Source organism: Mustela putorius, unplaced genomic scaffold, assembly GCF_011764305.1.
Source record: "Mustela putorius furo isolate JIRA1106 unplaced genomic scaffold, ASM1176430v1.1 tig00000275_pilon_pilon_pilon, whole genome shotgun sequence".
Lineage (NCBI taxonomy): Eukaryota > Metazoa > Chordata > Mammalia > Carnivora > Mustelidae > Mustela > Mustela putorius.
Genome location: NW_025421341.1, coordinates 25,148,792 through 25,173,246, shown reverse-complemented (window position 1 = coordinate 25,173,246; position 24,455 = coordinate 25,148,792). Strand labels below are relative to the sequence as shown.

Below are 24,455 nucleotides of genomic sequence, written 5' to 3'. Positions count from 1 at the left end.
CTGGACTAGATGATTTTTAAGGTTCCTTCAAAGACTCAGTGTTCAGATATTCTCAGTGCATATCAGTAAAACCAGCTGTGGAATGCGGATGAGCTGAACGATGTGGATTTGCCAGTGCTTGGCCATGTTTTGCTATTTGGGAGCATAGTATAATCAGAAGGACCCCAAAGTAGAGCCACCTCATTGTCTCTGCCTCCTTTTTCCCATCTGTTCTGTGGGAAATCAGTCCACGTTCAACAGCTTCCCTAAGCTGGCTGGGGCTTGTGTGTTGTTGAAAACTTCAAAGCAGAAACCTATTTGACAGATTGTTTCCCTTTCCCATCTATTTTTTCTTAAACTATTCATATAGTCTAGCAAGTGAACAATTAATCAGAGAACTGATTCAATAATGCCCTTTGAAAGTGACTCAGATACTTCAAAAGCAGATTCCTAAAGCTACCAGATCTACTGTGTAGCCAGTACACACCAGGCAAAGGTCCCATAGAATTTGTTTGGAAGCATGTCCCTAAGACCATACCTACATGAAGAGGTCGGAGGGACCCAGAGAGTCCCCAGAGCCCAAAGCTCCCTGGAAATTAGTTTGTATAGATGTTTCAACTTTCCCTAAAGAGCCAATGTAGGAATTTCAGCTTTGACCTTCTGGGGACTCTGTATTAAAATGAAAATTTGTTACCTCGGAAGGTAGTTTTTATCCCATTGGTGTCTGTTTGTTAGTATTTTAGCCCAAATTAGGGTTTTTCAAATTAGCTAGATGGCGGAGAGCAGCACTTAAATAGAAACAAATCAGATTCACTGAGGTGGGCTCGGCCTAAGCTTTATTAGTGATTGTGATACAATTAATTGCAATACAATTAAGTGATTGTGATACAAACCCCAGCACTTTGGGCACCAAGCATTTGCAAGAGTCCCTGTAGGGCGTGCTCATGTCCCCTCGAGACAAAATGGCCGACTGGAGAGTAGCTCTGCCAAGCGGGAATATAATGCAAGCCACTCAGATAATCTTAAAATTAACGGCCAAATATAATAAATGAATAAGTAAATAAGGTGAGATCTGAAAGTCGACATTAAATTTAATAAACTTGATATACCCACTATGTCATTGCTTCAGTATATAACCAATATAAAAATTATCAGTAGGACATTTTCCTTTTGCAGTACTCTTTGAAATCCAGGGTGTATTTTTAAACTTAGAGCCTGTCCCAGTTTGGACCAGCCACATCTCAAGTAGCTGCCTATGGCATAAATTATCCATCTTAATGGCCACAGCAGCTCTGGGAGCCTTGAATTGGAAACTGGTTCTCAGATTGCAAAGCGTGGCTGGTGAAAATGGCCACAGGATGGACAGCGGGGACAAACGAAAGTTGGGATCATCCTCACTTCTTTTATACTCAATTATATAAGTGTCACATGTTAGCTGAAGGTCAGTGTTAACCCAACTGCAGAAAAACTACAGAAAAAGAGGAGCTGGGTTCAGGTACTGACCCTAACACTTAATTGGGTGCCCTCGGGCAAGTTACGCAAAACCTTCAGTTTCTTCACTTGCAAAATGGGAGTAGGTCTAAAGCCTCAGGCTCAAAGGGTTGTTGTGGAGATTAAGTAAATAATGCATATTAACTCCATAAATGCTCAAGAAATGCTTGATATGTCATCGCTGTTGCTGTTATTAACTATTTTTACAATTCAAAATTGCTTAAAGATGAACTATAAAGGCAGTCTTTTTTTATTTCTGCAAAAGAGGAGGAAAATGATTGTAAGATTGATAGACTATCTTTCTAAAGAGTAGGTTTAACCAGCTTCTTAAATGGAGCACTGCTCCTCATGTAAATCATCCATGCACCAAGAAATCCGAAAGATACTATGTTACCTTCAGAACATTTTTGGTTTTGTGTTTAACCAGAAATTATTATGTTTAAGTATTCCACAGGGAAGCTTCTAGAGAAGACGACCCTAAAATGCCACTCTTGAGGGTACTGGGTGAGGCAATGAAAGAAAAGAAAAGAGTTTTTCTTTCTCTTCTTGTCCTCATTTATCTTCTCCTTTTATTTAAAGTCAGCAGAAAGAACTAATTAAGGCAAAGCTAAAGGAAATGAATTCAAAGTTTGCACTGCACATGTGAACTAATCTTTCCACAGTGACATATTTGAAAGGCCAAATAAGGCGCTCCTTCATATTGTACTCCAGCAAGGGGGCAGAAGAAATTGCACACACTCTTGGGTGTACAGTTTGACTCACTACTGACTTGCTTAGAAGTCATTGCCATTCCAAAACACAGTGTAATAGTTCTCACCTACGGGAGGATGATGGAAAATCACAACACGTGTCAGTGCTTGCTATACCAAATACACCTTTCATGGGGATTTTGTTCAAAATGAAAGATGTAGTGAAAATTTTAAGATGCAAATAAGTGGAGAATAAATAAATATGGGATATACTTACACATTCATGCACTGAAGCTGGGCGGCTTTGAGCCATGAGAGCAAAGAAATGTACTCAACCATCAATTTAGTAGGTCATTTTGAATGCAGGCAGCAAAATGGCCATGTGCATAAAAAACCACTACTATATTTTGAGAGATCCTTTCTAAGAATCCTGAAATATTAATAACATGGTCTTAATGTAGTTGAAGACAAAGGAATGTGTTAGGGGCAGCGAGGTTGCTGAGAATAGCACAATGACAATTTTGTACTTTTGCTTGTGCTGGTAAAAGCTGAAGAAAAAAAGAGTAAAAATAGTCTGGTGTTTAAAGAAGGGCAGCCTTCAGTTTTCAAAATCAGTGTAAAACTCCGTATTCCCCAGGTGAATTCACGTGTACTTATTCTCGCTAACACATTCATGCAAGCTTCAAGGACACAGAGAAAAAGTATAAAGTTGTGATCTCTTTTTTTCCCTTAAATTAACATAAACATACAACTCAATTTTGAACTTCAAACAATTCAAGGCATCCTGTAATTTGACTTTGTGAACGATGAACTTGATTTTTTTTAACTGAGAGTAGTCTGACCAGCAAAGAAGTTGAGGAAATGGTAATTCTCTGTTTTTCTCTTCCTTGCAACTTTCTGAATTGGCTCTCTTTCCACATGGCAATGACTCTATCACAGGCCAGTTTTTCTTGTCAGTCTTCCCACTTCCATTGTGAGATGTTAGATTTTGATGCCTGGTGGAAGGGAGGTACATAACGATCACCAGGAATGTGGAGAGATTCATCCCATATCCAGATGTGGAAAAATAAAAACGACTTAGGCCTTCTCGGCAGTCCTAGCACCACCCAACCCAGTACCGGGTTTCTACAACTTGCTGTTGTGGGCTGTTACTGAGGGGCAAGACAGGTCCCAGTGGGTTTGTTTCTCAGTTCAGGGACCCATCGTGTTTGATGTGGGAAGGACAAGCTTGACCCTTGGTGCATCTTCCTCCCACAGCTGGTGTGGCTGAGTTTAATCAAAACCCTAGGGCCATCTTGAGCATGACCAACGAGCACCTTGCATATGGAACCATACCTAATTACGTGATGCGTATAAACTCGAGACACATAAATCTCAGTCATTGGAGCAACTTGTTTTTCTAAGATTCTCCGGTCCAGTGAAAGACGAAGGCAAATAAGGCAGAGATTGATCTCCCAGCGCTTTTTATTGTTGGTGCTCCACACATCATAAAGTTTTGGCTCGTTAAAGGAAATTCCATAAACAACATTAGTTAATCATAATGAAGTAACTGTGTGCCTTTCTAGAGCTTCTGCTCAGCTCCCTTTCCGCTTGCCATCACAAGAGCGTGATTAAGAAAATACCAACAGGATGTGCAAGAGGGAGGAACAGACTTGTGCTGGAAGCCGTACAGACGCTTGACGGATGAGTCATGCGACGAGCCAATGTGGCTGTATCTCTTCAGAGAATCAAGCACTTTCATGGGGCCCCCTTTTTTTTTTATCTACTCATTTGAAAAATCTGCTGGGTTGCTGGCATGGTGGGTCTCCTTTGGTGGTCAGGCTGATGGAAAATGCCTGATGGGTCCTTCTCCTGGCTTGCATTTTTGATAGTTGAGGAACAGATTAAGGATGAGATACATGGAGAAAATTGAAAGTGAATTGTACTGAAAAGATTATGGGTAACTGTCACCTTTTTTTTTTTTTTTTTTTAAACCTCTGGTCTTATGAAAAAACTTGTTTTTGATTGGCTTTGTCACTGTGGGTTTAATACTGATGGTGTTGGTCAGCTTTTATTTCAGGTTGAGACAGATTTGGGAGGTGATGGTGAAGGGCATAGGGGAGGAAAAGAGGCAAGCAAGGCCCTATTAATTATTTTTTATTGTGAGGTTTCACAGAATTATGGAGATTTTCCACATGAGTAAAAGCAGTTTTCGGTGTCAGTGTGATGTTTTCAAAGATGAAGTCATGGAAAGCATGTCAGGTGCATAAAGAACTATATGGCCCATGTTCTCTGTAGCAGCCACTTAGGGTGTGCGTGCATGGGGAACAAGGCGGGTGTTGAAAAAATGGAGAGAGGGAGAAACAGGAGGGTTTCATTAATTGGAAAATCAACATGAAATATCTGCTGATCTTAAAAAAAAAATCTTAGCATATTATATTCCACAATCTGTGGTTAAGACTTTATATTACTCTACCTTGAAATTATGACCATGTCTCACCAACTCCTTTTTTTTTTTTTTAAATGCTTGGTTGCCTTTGTTGGTCTTTTGGTTTGGTTCCCTCTGTACCTGAAATAAGGAAATAATCAGCAATAATATATTTTGTTAGAGCTTGGATACACTTCCAACTGTTGGTTAAGGACCAGGCTCTCAGATTCCATAGCATGTAGCCAAGAGTATAGGCTTTAGGGGCAGAAGGCTTGGCTCAAAGCTGGTTGCTGACATTTACCTGATGCATGGTCTGGTATCAGGAATGTCCTGTTTAAAGCTGGTCTTCCTCATTTCTAAGGTAGAGCTAATTACAGTGCCTTTGCAAAAGGTGCTGTAGGGATGAGACAGTATTGAGCATATAAGCACCGTACCTGCACCTAGGAAGGACTCTGTAAACTTAACTGTAATTTTATTCATGCCGCTGGCTTTAAGAGCATTTCCTTCATAGGGCTCTTGCCACCTGACCAGGAACATAACGATTTAAAGAGTGACTATAATTAATTAACTAATGCTTTTGGTGGCTTTACCTGCCTCTGAAGCCAGGTGATCTCTGGCAGTCAACAGAAATGTCTCCCTTCTTCTGAATCAAGGAGATGACATTTTGCATTCCTCTGTTAGCAGTGGTTTTATTGTTTTGGTTTTTTCTCCGTCTTTTCCGTAGCCTGCAAAATCGGATATTACAAGGCCCTCTCCACGGATGCTACCTGTGCCAAGTGCCCACCCCACAGCTACTCAGTCTGGGAAGGAGCCACGTCGTGCACCTGTGACCGAGGCTTTTTCAGAGCCGACAATGATGCAGCCTCTATGCCCTGCACACGTAAGTTCTTCCATCCTGTTTCTTTGATGCCAACACCTTGCGTTACCACCTAGCAGGGCACTGCCAAGACTTCTCCCATGATAACCATGTAAGGGGCAGATTAAATCAACTATGAATCTTTTCTTAATCAAAGCAGGGGAGATGCTTATGAGAACAAGGGTCTTTCTCACCGTTCTGGTTGCCTTTGAAACTCACAGCTGCCCACAGACTGCTTTGTGGAGGAGAGACATTGAAGGGTTGTAATCTGACTGTAATTAGAGCTGAGACTGAAATTTCCAAAAGGCTTTATCGTTTTCTCCAGCAGTCTCTGGAAGCCTGACAGCTGCGGGGGAAACAGGTACAGGGCAGGATTCCGAGGACGGGATGACGTGTGGGCTGTGGTTTCAGTTCTGGGCACTGACGTCATGGCTTGTGTTGTCCTTACCTTTCTTCCTTCTTTCCCCATAGTTTTGTGTTCATAACATTTAGGCCTGGATCCTAATAAATGCCTGTTTAATGGTAGGCACTCAGTAAGTGCTGGACTAATGAATGGATGGGGAGGGCACCTCGGTATGCAGAAGAGCAGGGAAATCCATTCTTATACTTCCTGTGGACAGTGTGCCTAGTGTTGCCATTTCTTTCACCTGCACTGTGGGCTTCACAGACACTGCGGTGGCTGTGACCTTGACAAGAACAGGGAGTCGCGGGTCCAGGTGTTCACCCATGGTGTTCCTGTTGGGTCTGTCAGTGTATAGAGAGATGAAGCTGAGGGCCACGCACACAGGATTCCCATAGGTTTGGGCTTTGTATTCCAGCCCACCCAGGAATTTCAGCCTCCCGTTTCCCCATCTATAGAACAGGATTAATAACAGTACCTCCACCATTGGTATTAATGCTCTCATGTTGGTTACATAGTTAAAAAAAATGCGTAAAGTGATGTTACTCAATATATTTTAGCTTTGACTGTGCTTATGACTGTTACTGTTTGGTTCCCTATTATAAATTCCATCTTGGCTAGCCTGGAGCCAACATCCCTCCGAATAGAAGTATTTTCTGGTTTGGGGGTACGTGGGCCGGCTGAGGCCATTGTCTTAATTCAGTCAAGTATCACCTTTAAAGGGAGTGGGAAGAGATTTCAGACCCATCCCAGTTGTGAGGTTGACCTACCCTCCAGAGTTCCTTTTTGTTTTTTTAATAAAGATTTTATTAATTTATTTGAGAGAGCAAGACCGAGATAGCAAGAGGAGAGCGCTTAAGTGGGGAGGAGAGGGAGAAACAGGCTCCCCCCAGGAGCCTGAAATCATGAACTGAGCCCAAGGCAGATGCTTAACTAACTTAGCCCCCCAGAGTTTCTTTTCTAGCCAGAGATGACAACAGCAGCAGCAATAAGAACCATTTTATAATCATGTCCAGGTAATGTATCAGGCGCTTTCAGGAAACCTTATCATAGGGCTCATATTATAACAAATCTGTAAAATAGATATTATCTTCATTTTATAGATGAGGTAACTGCCAGCTCAGAGATAGTAGGGAACACACCCTAGGCTCCACGCCAGCTTGGTGATAGAGGTGCACGACTCCTGTAGTTTTGATTACTGGCAGGCTCTCTTGCCCACTCCCCCGGATCGAACACAAACTTCCTCCAGAGGGAAGGAATTGGCTAGAGTCAGCCCAGAATCCTGGGCATGGATTTTTCTCATTTCCTTTTTCTGTGGCTTCCCTAAACTAAGTACTTCTTTGGATAGCCATGGATGTTTGACCAGCTCAAGTCCCAGACTTTTTCTTTTCTGAGTATCCCCATCCTGCGTTCCACGATGTGTGATGATGGTGATGGTCAACTCTCCTGTGTCCTCACCGGCTGCCAACAGTTGCCCAGGTGTGGGATTTTAGGACACGGTAGCAGACTCAAAGGGCAGTATTGGGGGCAGACAGTGTGATGGAGAGTGTGATGACCTTTAACTTGGAACATGTAGTCCACCACCTACTGTTCATACAGATAGAGCCTTCCCCAGGTTGAAGCTTGACTGTGTTATGATCTTTATAAAACTCATCTTTGATGGCGAGATGGCCCGGGTCTTGTTCCCAGGTATTTTTAGTTTCATGGTTCTGATCTGTCCTGCAACCTTCTAGGACCACGGGCCAGTCACTTAACTGTTGCAGCTTTACTGTGTGGAAGTTTGCGGGGACCACAGATGCACCCGCCTGAATTACTGGAATGCTGTGCCATGTGTGTCTAAGTGTGGTCGCTGAGCCCTGGGCATTCTTACATTTATGTGGGAATAAATTGTTGGCTTTATCGTGCGGATACAAATGAGAACAGGAAAATACGAATTTCAGCAATTGGGGGCACCAAAAGGTTTAAGAACTAAAGTAACTTGTGCAGTTTTCACAGATTGCTTTCAGCAATGTCTAAAGAGGAAGACCTGGGGGCTCTTTGTGTCATTGATAAAAGCTCCACAAAAATACCAAAGCAGTGTGGGATTCTTTTCTCTCCTGCTCCATCCTCTTGGACTCTGCCTACAGGTCCCTGACTCAAGCGCTTCGTGTTCTGACGTTTATTGAGTTAAGACGAAGTGCAGTGCTGTTAACACCACACAGTTCCGAGGTGATCCGGCTGCCCCACACCGCAGCGTACTCATCTGTCGAATGGGATTCTCAAATGGGTTGTTTTAAGAGTTGAATAAGAAACTATTTGTAAAGGTCTGGCGCATGGTTGGAATCTAGCAAATGTTTGTCCCCGTCTTGTACCTCCAGCTGATCACTGCTTCCCCAGACTAGCTCCAGAGCACTTGGCCGGTGCATCTGACCGCTTCTCGACGCTGCTTTTCTCACTTGGCTGTGCAGTCTAATTACCCAGGGGCTGCACAGCAATCCAGAATTTCTGGGGATAGACTCCGGCATCAGTATTTTTAAAAAGTTGCCCCCATAAATTGTACTACTGTAAAGACAAAATCGAGACCACTTCTGTATAGAGTTTACTTTTAAGTTTTTATTATTATTATTATTATTATTATTTAATAGGCATTAACTACTTAAGACCTCCTTTGAGACTGGGATCATTAAGGGCGAGACTGTATTTCACTAATAGGTATACCAGTAAGTTAGGCAGCAGAATATTCTAGTTTATGACTAACTCTAGGTTTCTCCCTTCCTGCACTGTCCACGACTATGGCCACTAGACACATGTGGCTCTTTAAATTTAAAATTACTAATGTCAAGTTTAGAACTCACTTTCTCACTTACACTTGCCATAGTCCAAGGGCTTGAAAGCCCACGTGTAGCTAGTGGTGACCATACTGGACGCCCTTCTGCTATAGAGTATTGCTGCCATTGCAGAAAGTTCTGTGGGACAGGGTTTAGTAGGCATTTTGGTAGAGAAGCCAGTGGGAGTTTCTCAAAAAACCTCTTGTTCAGATAACCCAACAGAGTGAAGCCCTTCCCCCTTTGCCTTACCCCTAGCTTTATCGGATTCTTTTGACAAGATGTGGGGATGGAAAGGAACATAAACATCAGGGATCCTTTCAAACTGATTCCAGCCTTTAATCAGTTCTTGCCAGTTGGTTAAGCCAGGTGACAAACCCAATTCCCTTGTGCTGACAGCCATGATAATCAGGCACCTTCTTTGTTCATTATGCTATCTTTAACCCCAGCATTCTTATGCAGCCCCGCATTTAGTGATCGCTCACTGTGACGGCACACTAATGAAGAAATAAAACACACTCTCTGAGACTCATTCTTCTAGCCAAAGAGAGACTCTGCTCCACTGGTTTGTAAAATCAGGTTTTTGTTCACTTGGAGAACGATTAGACCAGGTGAATACAAGCAGCATTGGCTAATTTGGAAGGAAACCCCTAAGAAGTTCTTCAGACCATCTACACTGCTTGAGAACTTTGAAGCTTTGAAGGGTAAATAAACTTGATTTTTAGGAAGGCTTCTCTTAAAGCGTCTGGTTAAGGTTCACATAAGTGGCTGCTTGCGGATGAGGTATGGCTTCCAGAAGAGCATCATGAATATTTTCAAGAAAACGATACACACTTGTTAGAATGGAGAGTCAGAAAAGTGCTTCATAAGTACCAAGGGGTGTAGAAATCTCATGGGAGTCACCTGGGGGTTAGCAGAAGTCAGGTCTGGGGCTCGGCATTTTAGCCATGTTCCCAGATGCTGCTGATGCTGCTGGTCTGTAGAAGGTCTTCAGGTTACGTAAGGCTTTAGATCCTTCCCAATGGATGGCAGGAGACTGGAGGCCCTTTGTCCATGGCTATGGTTCAGTTCAATGGCAACTCTAGGACAATATTGCAAGGAGTGTGAATATTCTCCTTTGATGGAAATGCAATACTTCGTCTCCCAGAAGAAAACCCAGCCTGGTTCAGAGTTACATAATCAAAACCCCTCACCACGGAGCTTTGTTTATTTGTATTTTTTTTTCAAGTCCCCACCAAGTTACTGCCCGAGACACCTGTATCCCTCAAGAAAGGTGCCGGTGGTTCTGTGACACTGCCCGAGAGGCAGACGCCAAGACTTCTCTATACACAGGGATGCCATTTAAGCTGACGAAGGCATTTTGATGTCATGAATCATTTCTTAGAAAGAATTTGAATGTGATTTTTAGTAATGAAATCAACATCCTTTTGCTCAACAGAGACCCAGCCCCACGCCCCCCCACTCCCCCGCAACACCTTCCCCTCTGCTTACCTTTCTGGGTAGTCAGGAATGTGGTCAGACAATCAGCAGTGTTGGGAGAATTCAGCCACATGCCTGTGCAAGAAGATTTGATTACCTTAGTTATTGAGTTGCTTGTTCCGTAATTATAGTGAGAAAGGTCTTCATTCCCCCCACCGGGAGATGGAACCGATGCTACAGTTAAGGGAACTTTCTAACCCCTTATTGTGGTTCAGAATGCACTAGAAAATTTAAAAAAAAAAAAAAAAAGCCTTATAGAAGAAGTAAATTGGCTTTGTTTCTCTAGAGAGAAATAACAAATTTGTTATTTTGCCACCTTTTCTTCTGAGCACCAGGATGGTTTTCTGTATTTTTCAGTTGGAAATCTGTCCTTGTGCTTTTGGGTACTCTTGATTTAACTTGTTTGATGAAACTTATTAGAACCTCCTGATTGGAGCGCTCTGTAAATAAGAGATTATTATTTCAGATTGCCAACTTGAAGGACCTTCACAAATCTGTCTCCGAGTAAACGGCCTTGAATAATTCAGTCAGCTGTGCCAAACAAACAAAGAGTGATTGATTGATACTAAGACACGGCCTAAAATATTCCAAATTTGCAGCTTTTAAGACAATTCAGACTGGAGAAGCTTTGAGCTAATGAGGGCAAATTTACCAAGATCTATGACGAAAGGTCCTGATTTGAAAAAGCTTTCTGCAGGTTTGGGTTATCAAGAAATTGAAATAGCTTGGCTCCAAACAGCAAACATTACTTACTTGGTCTTTACATTTGCCTTTTGTAATTGAATTTAGTGCGCCATTGTATTTCCTCCAGAAAGTGTATTGTTTTAAAATTACCATTTCAGTTCTGTTACTCAAAGCCCTCACTTCTAATGCTTTCTGACAGTTATCAACATAATGAACCATAATGAAATGATGAGCAATCTTCAGCGGAAACCCAGTGTGGATCCCAGAGGTGCTGTGTGACTGTGTTGTTAAAATTTGAATGCAAATTAAAATAACATTGTCCTTACTTGTTTCCAAGGTCAGGAGAAGAGAGACTTCTTTTTTTTTTTTTTTTTTTTAAGTGCTTTAATTTTGGAAATCTCAACATCCATTTTCAAACAAGCCCTTGAAGGTGCCATTGATGTTTGATTCAGTTCTCTGCCCCAAAGATTTACATGCTTAACAGTCTGGCTAAAGGATTTGGGGAGGGATGTCTACCATGAGTCTTTGATGTATAAACCATAGCATCAAAGGCAGCCTTTGGTTTTAAGTAAACTACATTTTTTTCCCCACCCAAAAGCATAGTACTCTTTTCTCTAGACCTTCAAGTAACTAATAGTATACTGATGTGAGGTTGGCCAGTCTGTGAAATTGATCAATGAGAGCGTAGTTAGGTCTAGTGAAAGACTGGTTGGTACAAGTGAGGACAAAGGCCAAAGATGCCTGAAGTGTTCTTAATCCAAGTGTTTCAGGAGATCCTTTGATAGATTTCTTGCCATATCACATTTTATCATCCATGTAGTCAGTCATTTTAGTGAACACATTTTTATGAAAATTTTTTGGATCCTAGATTTCCAGGGAAATTTGTTATTTCACATCATTTATCAAATTTGTGCTGTGAGAATACCGTTTCATACTGCATTTCATTTGTCTTGGGATAAAAACTCAGACTGAGACACCAACTCCCCCATTGCCAGATTGTGTGACCGGGTTTTTAGTTCAGAATGTACAGTCTTGCTGCCTCCCTGGTGATCCATTGATAAGTAGATTAATATGCCTGCCCCTCAACCATATCAGACAGATAAGAACAATCTAAGATTTTGATGATTCAGATACAATCCTCAACAGGTTTCATTTTTAGGTGCTGCTTTGGTTAGATCTCAGTAGTTCGCAGGCTGACATCAGTGAGTGAGTAACCCACATTCTTGTCTCTTCTTTGCTGATTGCCTTTCAGTATTTTGACTAATAGGAAAAAAGCACCCCCAGAGAATCCAAGTGCATGACTCTCATCCAAAGACAGGAATACGGGGGAAAGGTCACCAAGTAATGCTTACTAGAAAGGACTGAATGGATCCCAGGCTGATCACTTGCCATTTGGTTGTTTGTAAAATTTAAAAAAATCTTTAGGATATTTAATAAGGATTAGGTACCATCTCGTTGAATTTGTTTTATTTATTTTTTTGAAGATTGATTTATTTGAGAGAGAGCACACACAAGTGAGGGAAGGGGCAGAGGGAGAGGGAGAGAAAGAATCTCAAGCAGACTCCCTGCTGAGCTGGCTGACATGGGGCTCGATCTTGGAACCCTGAGATTGTGATCTGAGCCACAATCAAGAGTTGGCCAGTTAACTGACTGATCCACCCAGATGCCCCAAATTATTTGTTTCAGACCAACGCTATTCTAGGCTTTTCTTTACCCTCCAGCCTCTACTTCTCATTTTATACAGATTAACAGTCCAGTGTGGACATTTTATAGGGATTAATGGTATCATGTGGATTCAACTGGCAATCCATAGGTTTGAGGAAGGTGATGGATGTTTTCATGAGAGGCTTGAGTAATTTGCCAATGCCGTTTAGTCAGGTCGTTGTGATTTTTCCACCACTATGAACAGTTATGAGTGGCTTGTTATCAACTGAGCCCTGTCATTTCTGGATAGCTTTTTTGATACTGTTCATGGAAGTCATACAGCGGTTGTGCACAGCACGCTTCTATGAAATAGGGTCAGTTACACATTTTGCTCAGGTCCCCTGGGGTGAGCACTGGTTACCTTCCTTACTATCAGATTTTGCTTTTGTTCTGCCTGTGGCTCAGCAGAAGAAGAACTGAGGGAAGAGTCTTACTGCATAGATATGATTGCCCACTCCCACCCTCCCGGGACCTTCTCTCCCCCCCCCCCACCCCAGGGAAAGAGCCTTTAGCAGAAACTTCCTAATTTCTCTCTTCAATAGAATTTGAGAGAGAGAGAGAAGTTACCAGAGAGGGGGTAACTCATCTAAGGCAAGCCCACCATCCAGGAAGTAATGCCAGCAAACTTCAGCATGAAGGAAGAAGGAAGCTGGGAGAAAGGGTGACTCGGGGGTGAAGTGAGAAAGTGAGGAATGTTCCACAAAAAATTCGTACTTGTGCTTTCCTTTTTTTCCTCCAGATTGCTTATGTCATTCTGACAGGGGCCATTATAGCTTCAGAATCAGGCATTCTGGTCATAATAGCTTTGCACATTTGGGTGATGTTAATTTGGGCGGCTCTGCTTAACGTTTTCTTATCTTCGTTTTGGTCATCAGATGGCTGAGGCTAATAAATAATTTTTGTCAGATTTTATTATGAGGAATTAAACAAGATAAAGTACGAAAAACCACTTTGCAAGAAATGTCAATTAATTCGCCGGCGAGCTAATTCTAAAGATCATTTTGGAAAAAAAAAAAATCACTTTTCTCAGTCTTCCACATTCTAGCTTCCTCATGGCTAGCTGGGAGTTTACTTTTAAAAGTACTTCAGCCATCAGCTAGTCATCTTAAAATAAATAAAGCAAAACCTCAATTAACCCGGGAAGGACAAAGGTTTCCTGGAGAAGGAGGATGTTAAAATAGGTAGTGCCAAAATGGCAGCAAGAAGTTACCTTGATTGGAAGCCAAGACTTTTTCAGGGAGCAATAAGTGATTGATGCATCCAAATGGTTTTGTTTTTTATTTTAATAACGGGCAGTTACGCTTTGACTCTCTTCATCATTAAAACACACAAACTGCCATGAGCAAAGGTTAACACACCATCCATCGATCTCAGGAGGGGAATCCCCGAACAGCAGTCTTTATGTAAACTAACCCACAGCAGTGAGGAGAGGGAAAGCAATTAATGGTGGCAACATATACAACTGTCCAGGGCGGGGGGAGGCGTGGGCTTCATTTCCATCAAAACCTACAACCCCAACTGTTGACTCTGCCCTATAGCCAGTCTTTCAGCTGGAGAGAGATTAACATAGGCTTATCTGGAGGGTTGGAGGGTTTTCCAGCGGAGGCACTGAAGTATTATTGACAATCCCAAAGTTGTGCATGATTAATGAAGCCTTGTGAAGTGAAACTTGAGACCCACGGCACCTCTTCCTCAGAAGATCTGTCTTGTACTGGTTGCCTTGGCGTTTCGGGAGGGTGACAGTAGTAGCATGTGAAGAAATTGATCATTTAAGAGTCAGGTTTCTGCCCATGTTACTTTCCACATCCAGAATTAATTTCATGACCCAGACATTGAATTTTAAAATGGTGATTAAAAATCCGTTACGTATTAAATGTCTGCGATAGCTCTGGAAGCCACTCTTTCTAGGAGCCCAGCTACTTTTGTTCTCCCCTCAACTGCCCCATTGCTTTGGTTGCACATTTGAATTTGTTCACCTTCTAGCCTGTGATTGTCCTTTTTTTTTTTTTTTTTCTTTTTTCTTTTTGCGGGGGAATGTGCTTTTGCAACACACACAAGTGCTATGGTGGTGATGCTTCTGTGGAATGAGCCGGACTGGGTTACGGAGTCGTCATTAATTCGCTTATTTGTCCGGCAGGTACCTAATGAGGGTCTGCTGTATGTTTGGCATCTTCCTGAGGGCTCGAGATACTCTCCCGAACCAGAAAAAAATATTTCTGTTTTCTAATGGGAATATAAATAATAAATAAGATGATTTAAAATTCTCACAAGAAAGAAAAAAGAATGTTGGGGTTAGCACACGGTGGGGGAAAGGGGAGCATTTCACTTTGCAGGGAGTGGTCCGGAGGGAGAAGGGGGGATCTGAGCTGAGACCCCCCCCCCCAAGGAGTAAGGAGGCAGCTATTGAACAAGTCAGGGCAGAGAATTCCTGGCAGGGTACCAGGTCTAAACTATGAGTTGTATGTCTAGAGTTGTGCTAAAAATGGGTATTTTCAAAATGATTTTATTTATTTATTTATCTATCTATCTATCTATCTATCTATTTATTCAGAGCTTAGGTGAGTGGGGGGAAGGATGGAGGGACAGAGAGAAGAATCCCAAGCAGATTCTGGGCCAACTGTGGAGCCCCACATGGGTCTTGATCGCACATTCCTGAGATCATGACCAAAGCCAAAATTATGAGTCGGCGGCTTAACCTGACTGAGCCACCCAAGTACCCCAATAATGGGTACTTTCAGCTTGATTTCTTTTTCCCCTTGGCTCTAGAGTCTGTTCGTACTTTCACAGTTGTTACAAGAAACAGCAGTTTCAGGCTGCTGTGGCGTATTAGACCACGTGTCCATTTGGATTCAGACCCTGCAGCAGAACCCACTTCTAGCTGCAGTGATCACAGCTCTACCTCCCCCCTGCCCCCCATGTTTTACTGAAGTTCCAGTTGCTTTCTATAAGAATGAAAAAACGAGTTTAATCAGACTTGTGGTTTGGAGGCGGGGTGCCTAGGGAGCACGTAGTTTAACCTTGACTTTCTATGGAAAGTCCTCCTTCACATCAGAGGCATTTTAGGACTTAGGTTTGGTGTTGGCTGGTCCCTTTCCAGTGACCTTATTAAAGTAAGAGTCCTAGAGATTTCATGTGGCTGTGTTAACATTGGTTCTCCTGCATGGGGCTGCTTTAAAGCCTCACATAAGCCAGTAAATGTGTTCTCTGAACTACTCAGGAATTACACTTCAGTCTGATACACAGGAGGGAAGAACTAAGATATGTAGAATTGCTGGAATTTTCTTTTATACTTCGAATATCGCCCTTCTTAAATGTCACATTCACTCAGCTTCTCCAGATAGTATGTGCTTTCTTTCTGGAAGGTTGTCTTTTCCCAGAAGAGAGCACATGCTGGGTTAAGGAAGATCAAGCTTCCTTTTATGATATCTCATGATATGATATTTTATTACATGATATGATAGCCCTTTGCTTTTGCTGTAATTTGGCTACAGCTTCTTTGGGACTTCATCCTGTCAGACTCCTGTCAACTGAATGCATCTTGACATCCCACCAGAAAATAATAATTACCCATTGTAGCACCTTTCACCGGTGCCTGCTGTGCTAGAGAGGAAGTATTTCACACCAGCGAAGCAAATGGATGTTCATTCAATTTATCCACAGTGGCAGGAATACAGCGCCCCATTTCTTTCAGAGCACTGAGAAACTCAAGAAATAGGCCATAATATTTCACATATTTTATTTCTTCCTGAGTCAGTGAAGGTAGATGTAACTTTCCCCTCAGAAGCCAAGGGCTGTCTGAGGGTGTAAATCAGGAGTTCTTGGACTGAGCTGCCTACATAGGTTCAGAGTGTGCTGGAAGTCTCTAGAATTAACGTGCTAAATTATGACGCTTCCTCTGAGCATCTTTTTGAGGGGAGGGTACGTTGCTCCCCAAAACTTGTCAGCCGCTAGGGTTGGCAAACTCTAGCCTGAACGCCAAATTCAACTGCCCTCGGTGTTTGCAAATATAATTTTCTTGGGGACACAGGCACATTCGTTTGTTTCCGTGTTGTCTCTGGCTGCTTTCGGGGTACAGTACAGCGAAGAGTGGAATAGGGGCCGCAGAGAACGTATAGCCCATAACGCCTGAAATACTGACTCTCCATCAGGTTCTTCACAGAGGAAATTTTGTTGAATCCTGCTGTAAAGGATTCGTAGGTTAAGGAATATTGCATTTGACTTGAGAGCAGAGCCATTATTATCTAGGCCACTAAATTATATTTAAAATGTGACGGGCATTCTAAACATGAGAAATTTAAAAGACTTTAACGTTCTAGCCCCATTCTTGGCAGCAGAAAGGGATTTTAATACGTGAATTCCAAAGAAGTTAAAAAAAAAAAAAAGTAAAGGAAGGACATTTATTTTTCCTTACATAGTCTTTAGAATTTGATTGATTTGTCTTTAAAAATGTCTTAATTTTGATGATAAAAATAAAATGTGAAGGGAAACTGTGGTTCTTTAAAGGCTAATAAGGAAAATATTAGCCTGCCTTTGAAAATGAAAAATTTTTTTCAGATACGAAGTTTTTCCACAGCTTCAAACCTGAATAAACCATCATCTGGAACCAAGATGGGGAAAGAAAGTCAGAATAACCAATCCTAAATTAGCAAAATTTGATTGATGGAGCCCACATTGTTTTCATTTTATTTTTTTAAATTTTTAAAAGATTTTATGTATTTGAGAGAAAACAGAGAGCGAACATATGGGGGGAAGGGGCAGAAAGAGAGAGGGAGAAGCAGACTCCCCACTGAGCGGGAAGCCCATGCGGGGCTTGATGACTCATGACCTGAGATGAAGGAAGATGCTTAACTGACTGAGCCACCCAGGAGCCCCTTTAAGATTTTACCTTTAAGGAATCGCCACAGTGTGGAGCTTGAACTTGCAACCCTGGGATCAGGAGTCTTACACTCTACCAACTGAGCCAGCCAGGTGCCCCACGGAGCCCACATTTTATACTCCCAGCCACACTGGCTGGTAACGGAGCTATAAAAATGCTGAGGGCCAGCAGAGAGTCTGCTCTGTGCCTCCTGTGCTCAGCCATGTTTGGCTTCCTTCAGGCTTTCCTTCCCTCAGATTTCCTGCCCTCCCCTCCTCCGTTTATCCAGGAAAGCATCAAAATGAATCAGAGTTCTTCTTTCCTCCATCTTTGAAAGCAGGTGACAAATAGTAAGTGCCTGCTGAATACATGAAAGCGTGCACAAGTCCCTCCTAATAGGAGTAAGCACAGGATATGACACATAGCCCGACTGAATCCTCCCAAAGTATTTTTAAAAACGGGACGTCGAATTAAACTAGGTACACCGCGATACTCCTTTACTGGGCTTAATACTAATGAGTCTCCATGGGAAGAGCTGACTATTCCAGCTTTAGCTCAGGGATGGCTGTATGTATTCATTATTTTTATATGTATATTTTTATTAATTCATCATAATTAATACCCAGTACCGTAGGTAGTGGGCCTCAGACACTCTAGAGGACTTTGTGAGTTTTCTGTCTAGACGTTCATTCATTCGTCGGCTCCTCAAACGTGTTGAACTTGCTCTGAACAGGGAATCAGGGGAGACACTGGGAAATGATGAAGACATCAATGGTCTTGAAGAGCACATCTAACGGTGATACATACAGATGTGTAGTGTATGTCTGCTTAGCAGGACCCCATCGCATTTTCCAGACAGAGTAAGACATAGAAATAAATGAAATGTGGAACAGTTGTATAAGCGGGATTGCAGCCGATCCTACATAGGGGCTAGTAGTGAGAAGTTTTGGGAAGGACAGAATCCTGCCATGCACACGACCTGTAAGTTCCCTGATGCTATCCGCTCAGTAGATATGATCTCAACATGGCGACTAGAAAATTTAAGCAAGTGGTATGATTATCCCATTTTGTTTTAGATCTCATATTTGTAATTGGAGACTTTCTTGCAGTTGAACAGATTTCTGATGAAAAAGGCACAATCACTTTTCAGAAACTTAACTTGTTCCCAAATATCCAGATACACTACTTACGTAAACAGAAGACAAGATAATCGGAGATTTAAATTTTTTCCTCCTGGATTCCTTGTATTTACTGAGAGAGCCCATATAATGCAGAACACTGTTTTCTTTTCCTGATAGCCATTTCTACAAATAATGGTTTTAAGGCACAGCTATTAATATTAAGTATGACTGCTGGGTCTGGCTAGACTTTTGGTTGTATTAAAGTATGTCCTTTCCTTGTCTTGAGAATACAGTCTTTTCTGAAGAAAAGATGGTCCCTCCTTATAAAGGAAATATGTTCATGATCTTTTAATTGACACAAGTTTAAAAAAAAAAAAAAAAGAAAAGAAAACCACGATCCCAGAAACAAAACACAACCACCATTAAGATTTTAATTTATAAATCATGAGCCCTTTCCCAGGCCTTGGCAGAACACCATTATAATCGTCCCGGGTGGGCATTTTTCCCTCTGCCTCTCCCCTACCCCGCCAAAAAACCCACCAAACAAAACTGTGCTCTTGTCCAGTTTTGAAGCCTATATAACATCCCTCCCTATGGCAGCAACACATAAAACACATGCATTGCAATTCACCAAACCACTCACGGAGGGATCACTGAATTTGAACTTGCCTTGTCCTGTTCGCTCCTTCCTTTAGCATCTACTTCAGGGGTGTCTTTAATAAGACTCACTGCCCAAAGGAAGGAGGCTGTTCCAGGCTACCACTGGTTCTGGTCCAGCCTTCCATTTTGGAATCCTGCGTCATCCCTCCCCTTCCCCGACCCCCTCCGCCAACACCTCGCCCCCACAGGGCAGTGTTCTATGTCTGAGTCCTGTGACCATTTCCTTTTCTGCTCCATTTCTTCTCCGCTTAGACACTGCCATGCCCCGTCCTACATACTAATTAACTGACTTTTTGCTTCTGCATTGCTTGATTCATTGTGTCACATTTTCCCATGTGAAAGTGGTCCAGGAACCTTGGCAAGGAGGTTAATGGATTTAAGAGTCACTCGTATTTAACTCTGGAAGTCACAGCAAAATAAGAACCCATGGCTGACCCATTTTATAAACCACGCTGTGGTCAGCTTTAGTGGCAGACCCCTAGTGGATTTCACCGTGGTGGCAAACCTATCTAGAATTTGAGCGGGATTGAAATACACCTTCCCTTTCCCTACCTTTACATCTCAAACTTTAGCTGAAACTACCGATTTTGGTATTATACCTTTGATGGGGAATACCCATAGGGGAGTGGAAATAACCTTAGAGTGGGAGTACTTTTGGATTTTAGTCTGATTTTGACACTCAGTTGCCTGAGATTTCAGTATTAGTATATCCATTTACTGGATCTCAGTTCCCGCATCTTGAAAATGAAGTTATGTGACCAAATGATGCTTAACATCCTATCTGTCTGTAGGACACTGTGATTTTAAATAACTTCATTTATTCATTAACCATTTACGTATCTTTATTATAGTCCAGTCAGTGTGCTAGGGACCATACGTATAAATTTGAAACCTAAAGAAGAAATACATTTGCATTTTCTTCTTGCAGACTTCTATGGGGGTAATCTTTTAAACACACTCTTAACAACATGGACGGGGAACAGATCTCAAAACTGAGAGTGGTTGTTGGTAATTAGTCTCAGGGGGAGATAGGGAGTTCTGCCTGCTTTGTGAGTCTTCAAGTAAATGCTAAGAAGAGAAATGGAGGGTGGGTTACCCTTATTCAGTGTTACCACCAAAATCCTTTAGCCATTCATCAGCATGAGCTAAGTAATAAATATTGTGTATGGCTCCTGATGAATAGGTTACCTCTTTCAATTCCTTCTCAATGGCTACTTTGGGACAACACATGCTATTATGGTTGACTAGCTAAAGCTTCTTCCCAGTTCGTACAGGCCTCTATTTAACTTCCTTTAACTGATGAACACGAAACATCTCCCTCAAAGCTGTCATTGCAGGTAAATTAGAAATAGAATAAATATGGTGAGCGAGAAACTTCAAATGTTCATTAAAACTCACTCTGGTTCTTTTTCTGCAAGACCAGAATGGGAAAGAGGAAGGAAAAGAAAGGACTTTCCATGTGTTCCATTGAGTAGGTATTTTTCATTAGAGTGTGGCAGGTGTCTCTGCAGCCTTTGGAAGTGGCTCAGACCAGGAACATGCCCTCCCTTCTCCTACCCGAATTCTTCTCCTTGAAAGCAGCGTGTGTGACAACTTCTTGGCATGTGGAAACAGCAAGAAACAAGAAGGTTCGGCATGGCTCTCTGGTCCTTTTATTTATATATTTATTACTGTCTTTAAAACCAACCACTGTGTTGTTTGCAGTCAGTTGTTCTGTTTCAAAACAGCCACCAGCATCATTCCCATTTCATAAACTCTTTGATGCTGGTGGGAATGAGTATGCTTAAAAGGGCCCCGGTGCGACTTTGGGCCGCTGAGGGGCATGATGAGGCCCAGGAGCCTTTACGTAATCTCTGCCTCAAGTTGGGATCTCCCAACAGCTGTACCTTTGACATCTCTGCAGCCAGGTCACACCAGTTCCCACGAATTACCTCGAAAAAGGTGAACTCTCGACTGCTGTGTTGAACCGAAGAGCCTGCCTCTCCAGACAATTCAGTTAATTTTATTCCACCTTGAGGACATGCTGCACTTAGGAACCATGATAGATCTTCAAAAGTAGTACATTAACTGTTCCTTTCCCAGAGTCCCACCATGGCCCTGGATCCTAGAATCACATTCATATGCCTGTTTTCAGATGATGAGATAAAACTAGATAAGTTCTGGTATTTTCCTGCCACTTCAAAGAGAAGCCTGCACTCGAAGCCCATTTGATGTCGAGATGCACGACATCTCCGAGTGGCAATCAGTGCTACTGTTGTTCGCACAGGATTGAGAATGACATACAGGCAGCCTTCTTTCATGTGGTTCTTTGAAAAAGATCTGTTTTTGTGGGGTAATTTGCTTTCTGCTTTCTTTGCCACATGGGCCCACCTTACCTCCAGAGAATAATGTAAACTCTGAGTGATTCCAAGAGGATAGTTTTAGTTCTTGGTGTAATAATCTGTGTGTGTCTTTATTTCTTTATTTCTTTTTTTCTTTTTTTTTTTCTAGGCCCACCATCTGCTCCCCTCAACTTGATCTCGAATGTCAACGAGACGTCGGTGAACTTGGAATGGAGCAGTCCTCAGAACACAGGTGGCCGCCAGGATATCTCCTACAATGTGGTGTGCAAGAAATGCGGAGCTGGTGATTTCAGCAAGTGCCGACCCTGTGGCAGTGGGGTCCACTATACCCCACAGCAGAATGGCCTGAAAACCACCAAAGTTTCCATCACTGACCTCCTGGCTCACACCAATTACACATTTGAAATCTGGGCGGTGAATGGAGTGTCCAAGTATAATCCCAGCCCAGACCAGTCAGTGTCTGTCACCGTAACAACCAACCAAGCAGGTAGGAACAAGATCTCCTTTGTTATATGATACAAATTTTTTCCGGGGGTAGGGGGGAGATGCTTATGTTGGTATCCATGAATGATATTAAAGTTCTACAATTGAAGTAGAATCACACGGATCTAATTATAAACCCATGAGCTGCTCTGTCATACAAAAGATACTTGGAAGAACGTGCATTCACTCGCAAGTATTTTTTTGGGGCACCAGCTGCCTAGCATGACCTATACTAAGTGGTGGTGATTCGGTGAGATTAGAAGACAGTGTCTGATGGGAAGGGGATGGTAGTCTGGTCAGCCGGGTCACTCCATGTTGGACTTCTCTTGTAAGGGATTCCTATCAGCCATGTTGATCACAGGTCCATGGTTGGACATCAGAGCATTTAACAGATTATTTTGGATCATAAAATTGATTTTTACCAAGGCAGAGTGCTAGGTCGGCATCTGCTGCCTTTCCAGCCAAAGCATCCATGGCTATTGTTTGGATCTTGTTTGGTCTTTTAGAAATTAAAAAACATATCTGGACCTCTGCTAGAATCATCATGTAAATCTACGAGCAGTAAATAGTTTAATGGGCATTCTGTGTGGTTTGACGACGTTTTCCTGAAAACGCCTACTGGTTTTGCAGCCACTTCCATAGTTGAATCCATAATTGACATGTGAGGGAAAAGAGTTCGTTTTCCCGGTATCCGGGGTTGCTTTCCACTTATAACTCTGTAGATGTGAAAACATCCTCTGTTCACAAAGAGTTTCCGCTGAGTTGTAGAACTGTCACAAAGTCTTGGATATTGGATTTTTTTTTTTTTTAAAGATTTTATTTATTTGTCAGAGAGAGGGAGAGAGAGCAAGCACAGGCAGACAGAATGGCAGGCAGAGGCAGAGGGAGAAGCAGGCTCCCTGCCGAGCAAGGAGCCCGATGTGGGACTCGATCCCAGGACGCTGGGACCATGACCCTGAGCCGAAGGCAGCTGCTTAACCAACTGAGCCACCCAGGCGTCCCGGATATTGGATATTTAAAAGCGCAGATCACAGTGTGCATTTCTAGGCTCCAGCTCCCGACCCCCTCATGCCCGGTCCTCCCCTGAAAACGTTTCCACGCTTTCTCGCACTCATTTTCCACCCTGGATCTCTGCTGGCTCCTTGTTAGTTATTTCTGCCGAGTTAAAGGGGAGTAGGAGAAAAGAACTGTGGTTTACTCTTTCATGAGGCTCTTAAGAGCAACAAACTTCGCTGGAAAAGGATTATAAATTGCCCGCAGCCCTGTCCCCTCTCACTGCACTTCCCTCTTATATGAATGTTTCAGTAAGTGCACTCGATGGTTAAATATTATCTATATTAATTGATCCTACAGTGAAAAGGATTCCAGCGTCCCAACCTAAAGTCATTATTTTTCTGCTGTGCCTTGAACTCTCTAGAATAAATACAAAGTTATGACGCGGGCAAGATTTTAAGCTGGAGCTAGAATGGCAGATGTGACCGGAGGGCAGTTTCAGCTACACAAACGCAACCAGTCTTTTAAAATACGCGGCGTGAACAGATCATCTGGTTATGCTTTTGTCTTTCATATCTGCACTTACAGGTGGTGAGCGCTGTTCATGGTATTCGGTTTTATTTTTTTTTACAAAAACTAGTATGATTTTAGGAGGTTGTGATAGTATCACGAGTACTCTGTCTTTGCCAGCTTTTTATTATTTCTTTTTTGGAAATATTGCCCATAGATGTTGGGAAGACATATTGGTGCTACTAGTGTCTCTGAGTTAACGAAGCCAAGCTCTGTCCACCCGCTGAAGAATCTGGTTTATGAGTCAATCAGTATTCTTATGTTCAGCCTATGTACTTACCCTCAAACACATCACTACTTCGTGTTCTTAACGGATTTAAAAGTAGGAAGGTACCTTTTGAGGCTATACAAGGTGAAGTCATTCTCTTTGGCAAAGAACAGCCTCTGGGAGACGTGCTGAGGACAGGCTTGGCTCCCCCAGATTTGCGGGGAGGAGTATGGCTATGACTCTCTATATAATACACGTAAGAATTCAAGCTATTGGATTATGCTAGCTCCTACCAGGCCAGAAAGCCCAAGAAGCGCAAAGAAGGAAGGCTAAAAAAAAATCCTCCAAAGGAAGAAAATGTGCAAAAAACGTTACAAGAGAGGCAGGAAGAAAGTCCCACATTTTTTTAGAAATGTAGGTATAATTCTTTGAGCTCTAACAGAAACGTGGACGGGGAATTCCTCTGACACAGTGAGGTTGTCTCTGCTGTGGCTGAGTAGCCCTGCCAGGAGGTTTGTTGAACAGGACAAAATTCCAGCTCCGTATTTTAATTTTCATGAAGGGTAATGCTGGGAAGCTGTTCAAAATTAAAAATAAATCTTTCAATAGGGAGACCTCCTATGTGGTCCGCCAGAAAGCTTTCGCTTCTCTGAGAGTTGTACATGTGCGACGCACTGCCTCATTATCCTGCTATGATTTGGAGGTCCCTAATTCAATATCAGTGGAATAG

At 42.4% G+C, this 24,455-nt stretch overlaps 1 protein-coding gene across 2 annotated transcripts in view; it reads left to right on the top strand.

Moving 5' to 3' along the window:
- Positions 1 to 24,455, top strand: part of EPHA4 (EPH receptor A4) — a 143,414-nt gene that overhangs the window by 60,358 nt on the left and 58,601 nt on the right. For both annotated transcript variants that reach the window (XM_013061619.2, XM_004762891.3), the window contains exons 4-5: positions 5,291 to 5,446; positions 21,620 to 21,958. In XM_013061619.2, the coding sequence (XP_012917073.1) occupies positions 5,291 to 5,446; positions 21,620 to 21,958 (495 nt within the window). The remainder of the gene's footprint in view (positions 1 to 5,290; positions 5,447 to 21,619; positions 21,959 to 24,455) is intronic.